Source organism: Scardinius erythrophthalmus (assembly GCF_964197995.2).
Source record: "Scardinius erythrophthalmus genome assembly, chromosome: 14".
Taxonomy (NCBI): domain Eukaryota; kingdom Metazoa; phylum Chordata; class Actinopteri; order Cypriniformes; family Leuciscidae; genus Scardinius; species Scardinius erythrophthalmus.
The window spans coordinates 25,224,996-25,233,911 of NC_138234.1; the positions used below are offsets into that span (position 1 = coordinate 25,224,996).

The 8,916-nt window shown below is 34.4% G+C and overlaps 1 protein-coding gene across 4 annotated transcripts in view; it reads right to left on the minus strand.

Annotated features, from left to right (window-relative positions):
- The window catches only part of ptprc (protein tyrosine phosphatase receptor type C), a 35,664-nt gene extending 33,790 nt beyond the window's left edge, over positions 1–1,874 (minus strand). For 2 of the 4 annotated variants that reach the window (XM_081384469.1, XM_081384468.1), the window contains exons 1-2: positions 1,732–1,874; positions 1,545–1,643 (exon numbers count right to left, since the gene is read on the minus strand). Coding sequence is in view for 2 of the 4 variants with exons in the window: in XM_081384467.1 (XP_081240593.1) it covers positions 1,549–1,603 (55 nt within the window). In the remaining 2 variants the exon portion in view is untranslated. The remainder of the gene's footprint in view (positions 1–1,544; positions 1,644–1,731) is intronic. The other 2 variants (XM_081384467.1, XM_081384466.1) reach the window with 1 other exon arrangement.
- Between the last annotated feature and the right edge of the window lie 7,042 nt (positions 1,875–8,916).

The following is an 8,916-nucleotide window of genomic DNA, read 5'->3' on the forward strand; positions in this document are numbered from 1 at the left end:
TATTTTCAATAAAATGCAATTTACTGAGGAACATTCCTATCCTTATAATCTAGATTTTTATCATATATATATATATACATATTACATATTATATTATAAGGCTAGGAACCGCATACAAATATGAACTTCCTTAGTGAATTACATTTTAATGAAAATATTATAAACAAATATATTATCAAATTATCAAATTAATATTTTCAATAGTGTCATTTATTAAGAAATATATTGTTAGGAACTTCATATGAATTTACATTAATGAAAATATTATTAAAAATCTCTTATTTACAATTACAAAATGTACATGTATTGATTATATTGTATTACATTATTTTACTAAATGTGCAAAAATAAGTTACGCTTTATTTTAAGGTGTCATTGTGTCACAGTGTAATTATACATTTAAGTACTGAGTAATATTAACTACATGTACTTACTATAAGGTTATGATTAGGATTAGAGTTTGGTTTAGGGTTAGTTGTATGTAATTATGCTTAATTTTAGTTATTACAATAGTAACTACATGTAACATGTGTAACAAGGTCACTGTAAAATAGTGTTACCCAAAAACACAAGTTTACGTTGGAACCAAAAAGGGTTTTATAGCCTGATGCAATGTTCCCACAAAGAATTCCAAAGAACTCAACTCAAGAACGTCAAAAATGGTTCTTCACAAGAACAACCCAAGAACCTTTACTTTTAAGACAGCACAACAGAACTCTATAAAATAACAAATAGATTGTCAACAACACCCTTCAAAATGTGGCATGTGAAAGCAGGGCTGATTGACTGACAGCTCGGCCTCTGCATCGTTCAAATCAAGCAGAACCTCAAGCAAGCTCGAGGGGACACACCCAAAGCAACCTGATGTTTGACAGCTCCTTTACCAGGTAACACAAACTAGAACCCAACACACCTCACAAGTGTCCCGCCACAGACCCCTTTGAAATATCACGTTAAACGTTTTGCAAAGCGCTCTTTTGCAATATTTCGCCTTCACTCTGACGTTTTACAAAGTAACAACTTCTCTCTTTGGCAGTCTAAAGAGAATTCCCCTTCTTCTTGGTCAACGACGACAGCGTTTCTCAGTAAAAAAATAACACTGCTAATAATTACAGATAAAAATACTTGAAATAAATTGAGGACTCAGACAGTAAAACTGTTTGTCCTGCATGTACACACAAAGATTTAAATCATCACTGACATCCGTCAAGATTCAAGGACACACTCATTCACCAATTCATTTTAAATTTAGTACTAGCGATGGTGAGTAAGATTCAGTAAACTATATTTACTATCCAGAGAGATGTAATATTACACAACACAGAAACTGGACCAAACTATGAATGAATCCACACCATTAATTCACAAAATTAGTCACAAAATGCCAAATATAAAATACAGCTGTAAAAATAATTAAAAAATAATTATAAAAATACATATCAGTTATATATACACACACCATATAAACACAAATTTCACCAGTAAAAAAAAAAAAAAAAAAAAAAAAAAAAATCTATATATACAAAACCTATATAATTTTGTACTTACATAGGACCAAGCATAGGACCAAAACCAAGGGTCCTAGTGCAAAATATTTCGCCATATCCAAAGGTTCAAAAGCCTCTTCTAAGACACCATATGTCCTATTTGAAAAAGACAAAGATCTGAGTTAACCATTAGAATGCGTAATGGCTTTCTGGTCTCTCTTGCTCTGTTTTCATGTAATCTTACGTGTTCTTATGCGTCTAATCAGTCGGTCCTGTTGCCGGTGAGTGTTCACCTTCAAAAAAATCCTTTTTTTGGGTCTTGAGACAGCAGAACAGTGCCAGAGACACTCTCCACTTCAGCTTTGTGTTAAGGCCCTTTCTTAACAGGAAGCTGCATTTTCATCTACGCCACACATCTCTCGCCTTGTACCGTGTCATGTCCTTCAAATGGGAAATGAGAGAATTATCTAATTTTTGCTTTTTCTTTTGACGACCTGTGAGCAGCATCTTCAAAAGATGTGAATTTTGAATTAAAATCACATTCACTTGAATGTATGAGCAATTCAAGTATTGTCATCAATGAAGCAGTAATTGTTACATAAGAGATTAAAATTAAAATTAAATTAAATTAGTCAGACATAGTATTAGTGACTTTTTATAAATAATTTTTTTTTACTCTATGTATTTATGTAGGACGAAGACAATAACTAAAGCCCAACATAAGCTAGGAAAGAGAAATCAGCAACATTTCAACAAAGTTTCGATTCCATGACCTTCATCGGACATTTGAAGGACATGATGCTGAAACGTTGCTGAATAAATTGACCATTTTTGCAAGTTGGAATGTGTGCAGGGTTTCTCTTTACTAGTTTATATATAAAATATTTTTAGAAAATAATAATAATAATAATATATATTATTATATAATATAAAATATATATTACAAGTACAATTACACACCAACATATACAAGATACAGCAATATGTATTTGGTATTAGTTTTAAATGATAGAAACTTAATAAAAAAAAAAAAGATGTAAATAAAATAAAAATAAAAACAAATCCAGGCTTCTGATTGGTCATCAACTGTGGGGCCGTTTACACTAGGGGTGCAACAGTTCAAATTGCTCACCGTTTGGTTATCGCGGTTTTAGGTTCACGGTTTCAGTACTGTTCGGTATGTGCTATGTTCAGGAAAAAAGGACTACTGTCAAATAATAAGAACAAATAATCTAACTACAAACAACAACAACAATAAATACATTAGAGCAAAGATACAAATAAAAAAAGTGCTTTTCAGGTTTTTCAGGTAGGTCTAACATTAGTTTTCAGGTACAGCAATTGAATAAAGTAGCCTATAATCAAATGTAAAATAACATTGCATATTTGATCAATTAAAGATTAATCCTTATTAAAGTTACAAAAGCTATTTAATCAAGAGCAGTGAGTGATTACCTTGTATTGTGTTGTTTGATTAACATTAAAAACACAAGACAGCAGGAATATTAGGTTGCTGTCACTTTAAGACAATGCACTGATCCAAAATACTGATACTGTTACATATGTGTTGTCTTTCTCAGCCGTATAAGTTCACTTATGGCATACAAGACTGCTAGGATAGTCATCAAGACGGACATATTGACATCATTTTTGTGTGAATTTGTCCATTCAAGCACAAGACTTGAAAGAGGACTCAATATTTGCATGCTATCTGAGACGCGGGTTTGCGCGCTTCCAATGTGCGCACACACACAAATCTTTTCGCAGCGCGTGCAAGTTCTCTTTCAAGTCTTGCTCTTGAATGTTTAAATTGGAAAGGCTTAAATGAGTTTAGTTTAAACACAACGTGTGCAGCTTGCGCGCTATAAACCCCCGGATGATGATGACGCAAATGACTGGTCATGTTTGAGCAAACGGCACTTGCATTGAACAAAGTTTACAAAGAGTGACTGTTTTGTTCACGTTTTTTTGATTATCGCTGTTGTAATGTATTATTGGGAAGCCAGCATGTGCATCCATTGACAGAAACATTAGAGATGTCTGTTCTACGCTTTATTTTCAACTAACCATATTATAGCTGCGTCATCAGATTTGAGAAGAACCGCGGTGCAAGTGCGTGCCGAACCGTGGGTGGGGAACGGTACGGTTCGATGTTTTACAGAGAACAGTTACCCCAGTTTACACCACACCGTTTTCAACTAAAAATGGAAAACTTTATATGCGTTTTGGCCGTTTACACGACAACAGTGTTTTAGGGGCCTGAAAATGGGGTTTAAAGTTAGTTTTTGAAAATGATACCATTATCATCTCCATGTAAACTAGAAAAAAGCCAATATGTAAAAACAATGACGTTATGCTCATGTGTAGCCTATTACGTGTTCAGTCTATAGGTATAATACAGCGTTTTTAGTTTTTACGGATCCGTGTGAATGTGTTTCAAAAACACAAAGGAAAACTGTTTCCATTTTTAGTACAGCTTTGTCATGTGAACGCACCACAGGTATATTGGGATGTACTCTAAGGCCAACTAATAACCTTAGTGAACATACTGTACCAAAAAAAAGGGCATTTTCTCTAGGGGCGGTGCCTTGTACATTTTTGGGGAACTTTTGAAAGACAAATTACACCAGGAACATTACAGAATATGGGATAAAGTAGTGATTAAATAACAAATTTTGGTATCAGTGAGATCCTAAAGTGTGGCATGAATGTGAAGGGGACGAAATAAAAGAAAATATTCACATAAGTCATGATCTATCAGGTCCACAAATAGTCTGCAAATCAACCTGAATGGGTTGAAATTAGATCAGATTAGTTACAAACTAATGATCTGTGAGCGAGGTGGGAATTAGCGAACACTCTGGTCTTTTTTTAATGTGCCTGCGACCTCTATGATAACTGCGGTATACTGAGAATCTGACTTAGGGTCCGAAAAGGTAACTTAAACTCCAAACCCAGTTATGCGACTTTGCCTCCTCGTTTCGTAATACCAAGTATATTCCACCATTGTTTCCTTAAATAACATTTTGCTGTCACTTTGTGTATTTAATGGTTTTATCACGCTGTAACTATTTTATAAAAAAGACATGGTACCCTAAGCCATATTGTGAATAGAGTCATGGCTAAAGCTGTGGTTCCTTTAGCCGTTTGTACCGTAAAACTTAAGTATGATAGCATAAATGCAATGCATATATTGTATTTTAAGATCTCTTTGTATGACGAGCATCATTTATGCACTGACTGGATGCTTAAAATACCAAACTAATCTGATTGTTTTGTGAAAAATGACACTTTCGAACAAAGTGTGCCTCATGTACTCAAAAAAAGTTTCATTAACATTGTGATATTGATATTTTATCCTCAGTAAACATTAATGGCTCAGTGGTGACAACCAACTCAAACATTTTCTTCTCACATGGCTTACAAAACTTAAGCAGCGTTGCTTCTTGACTATTTCTCACTTTCCAAGCCCTCTGCATGTAGGCAGTGCTGCAAGATACCACTTCCTTGCCTGTTTTTTTTTCTCTCCTCTTTTTTTTGGTTTCCCGCCTGTTTGAGGAAGTAGCACAGAGACAAAGAGACATGCAAAAATGACAACCTACTGACTGTACGAACAGATACCAGAGTAAAACAGTAATGAACTTCAAATATCTGAGGCCGATTATCAAAGAGATTGATTATTCAGGACCAGGATTCAAGAGATTTTTTAGACCAAATCTAATACAATGCATCTAAAGTACAGCAAGAATTACATGTGTGTGTGAATTCCTCTTTTCTTTACTTCTCTATAGTACTTTAAGAGAAACCATAGGCAAAATGAATCATTTCTTCCACTTTTTTTGTCACTCACATCACTTAATACTCAGAAGATGCGTGCCGAAGACTGTAGAATCACCTTCCTGCTAAAACTTGTGACATTGATACCAAGTATAGTGTGAACGTTCATGGGCTAAATATATCTGCTTTGATGAGGGAGAGTTTTTTAAACTGTTTCATCACTTGAAAAGAGCTTTTTAAGAACTAAAACACACACTGCATCTGGCCAAATGGAAGAAAATATATGTTATGAACGTGTAAAACAAGGAATAAAACCTCAAACAGACATGGTCTACAATCAAATAGTAGGCGGTGGGTAGTTGGCTGCCTCAAAGGGTGATCAACCACTTCCGGAAGTCTGTATTTTCTCTCTCTCAAAAGCACGTTTGCAATTTTGCACAAGCAAATACAGAATCAGACGCGTAAACTACATCCTCACTTATGAAAACTGCTATAGCCGATGAGTAATCCTGTACTGTGGTGTGAAGCAAGAAAAACGTACCTGTCGACCCACTATGTGTACTTGCTAAAAACAATGTAATAGTGACGCATTACAGCAACATATTCTAGCACCTGGAAGGTCAACGTTGTTGACTGTGGTTGTGATTGTGTGTTTAACAATAAAACAAATGTATTTTTACATTTCTGAAGAAAATATGTATAAAATATGTATTAATATGGATAAAAACATAACACTGAACACCATTACAAGAATTAATTTATTTAAAAAAAATAGGCTATTTGGGTGGGGCTTAAGTTAAACTAGCAGGCTAGCAGTATGCTAAGCTAGTACAACGTGCTGTTAGTTTGCCAAACGCAAGCGATCTAAATAAATAAAGAACAGGCAATGTTTCATTTCAGTCAAACTAACAAACTAAAGGACAATTAGAATAACATCAGACGTAAAGACATTTTGTGGGATTTTAAATCAGGCAATGAATAAGTACAAGTCTATGGGATTTTTCAAGCATTTTATCATTTGCTAATCTGATCGCTAAGAGAAGTATTAGCATTTCTACTCAAGCGGTGTGATTTGAGATATATCATTCATGTCTGTTGCTCAAACAATGAGGGATTAGTTACACAACAAAGTTTAATTCAAATCTTTATAACCTCGGGTTGCAACAGAAAAACTGATATAGCATTAGCAGACATTTTAGTAAAGCTTTAGCAAACTATATTTTATTCTTTAGATTGTTCAGCCTTCAGTGTGAGCACCTTGCTGACAGAAATAATCTTAATATTCAGCTGTAAAATACATGAGAAGAACACTGCAATTCTAGGCTACTTTTAGCACACATGCTAACCTAAGTGTCATTTGATCAAAATTGGTCTAACCTGGGCTGAAAGCTGTTGTGTGGACATAAATAATTACACATGTACCAATTAATTCTGCTGGCTGCCATTCCCTGTTTTTCTCAGACCTTTCGACCTTTGGAGGGACTGCTTCAGGACAGAACCAGCCCTCTGACCTGAAAGAAATCTTTGTTGCACTTGCAACCATATTTATCATGTTTCATGGCTGTCTGGCACTGGTCCACACAATGGTGTACCGCCTGCTTGCATAAACATCTCAGGGGCATGGCGTTGTGTACATACGATGGCAGACTCCCAATTCTGGTTTCACAGACAATGCTTAAGCTAGTCCCAGACTACAATGTATGCTTGAACTGTTTTAACTGAAAGCAACTTGTACTGAAATATCTTCAAATATGTCAGTGCCATTGTTCTGTCTCAAGATTCACACCCATAATGTTTTTTTTTCTTCTTTTTTTTCTAAGGCACGTTTATGAAAGCAACTTAAATGTCCTAATTGAACTAGGCCTAATCCTGGCTTAGTCTAAGCCCTGTCTGTGAAACCGGGCCTTAGTATGTGGTGTAGATATATGAAATGAATTCATATGAATATGAAAATATAAATGTAATTATATTAAAAAAACACTATTGTAATATATAATATATATCTATTTCCCCATTGTACGTTCAGCTGATGATCTATGCCAGCTTAGTTATTCTTATTTAAAGAATCACACAGATTCCTGATCACTGTCGTGTCGGCAGCTGATGAAATCTGCTATTTTTAAACTACGAAGCATTTAAGTATGTGGAAATCAAGAGGCGTGACCTGAGTGTGCTGCAGCTGCAGTTGCAGTATGAGCATGAGGGGCAGGCCTGAGAAACACACCACAAAATTACACAAACCATGCACTCTTCCTCTTTGCTTTGCTTCTCCATGGTGAAATCTCTGGATTTCCACTGTAGAAAGTGAAAGTGTTCAGTTGTTATTTAAAACAGCTATTTGATCCCACAGACAATGACCCCCTTATGTGGACATCTTTATGTGGTCAGATGGGTTTTTTTTGGAGGGGGGAGCTTTTATTTTGTACTTAATTTACCTACCAAAGACATCTGGAGGTTCTTGGCAATGCAGCTGGCATCCTTATGAGGTCAGGTGGAGAATGGAGGTCATGATGAGGGGTGAAACGCATGCTGGGATGCCCACAAAACCTGAGCGCCATAAAGACATAACAGCAAATAACGATACAGATTACTTCTGTCAAAAGAAGAAATATGGCAGTCATGAAATATATATATATATATGTATATATATATATTATATATGTATATATATATATATTATTATTTTTTTTTAATCAAACATAAAATATTGTATCATATGAAAACTAATGGAGAAATGGAGCAAAATGATTGTTGCATAAAGACATTAATCTACTGTATTAATATACTTTATTATACATTGCCATAACACAGCCATAAAATAATCATTAATGCAGTCATGTATTTTACTTTGACTTACTTTTAATAACATATTTCAATGTAGGAGAAAGTCAATGACAGTGTTGGGGAAAGTTACTTTCAAAAGTAATACATTACAATATTATGTTACTCCCTAAAAAAAAAAACGAATTGTGTTAGTTACTTTTTTATGGAGAGTAATGCGTTATGTTACTTTTGCGTTACTTTTTCTCACCTGGGCTGGACTAGCTTGTTTGTTTTTTGATAGCAAAAAAAAGTTATATTTTTTACAAATGTAAAGGCTCTTTCATGCCAATAGTTAAATGAATAAGCCTCAGACTGAAGGAAATGCAAATTCATACCTGTAGAGTAGAGGGCGCAGCTCACACAAACCTTCAGCTGCCATTGAAGAAAATTCAAAAATGAAACAAATGTGATGTTTATCTAAAGTCATTTTTGCTTTATTGGTATGGTTAATTCATCAAAGGTCAGCAGCAAAGACATTGGTTAATAAAGTGAGATTAAACACAAAGTATATTTGCGTTAACATTTAATTATTAAAAGTTTGCATAAGTTAGTATTTTACCATTTTTATTCATTTTGAGAAACAAAGTAACCTGAGTTACTTATTTGAAAAAAATAACTCAGATATTTTGTTGTAAATTTAAAAGTAATGTGTTACTTTACTAGTTACTTGACAAAAGTAATCTGATTACATAGCTTGCGTTACTTGTAATGCGTTACTCCAACACTGGTCAATGAAACATTTAGCAAGTAGCTAAACTTTAGCTTCCTAAATTAACATTGGTGGAACTGTCGAGGTGAATTTAATGTTGCACTTTTGTTTTTATGCATA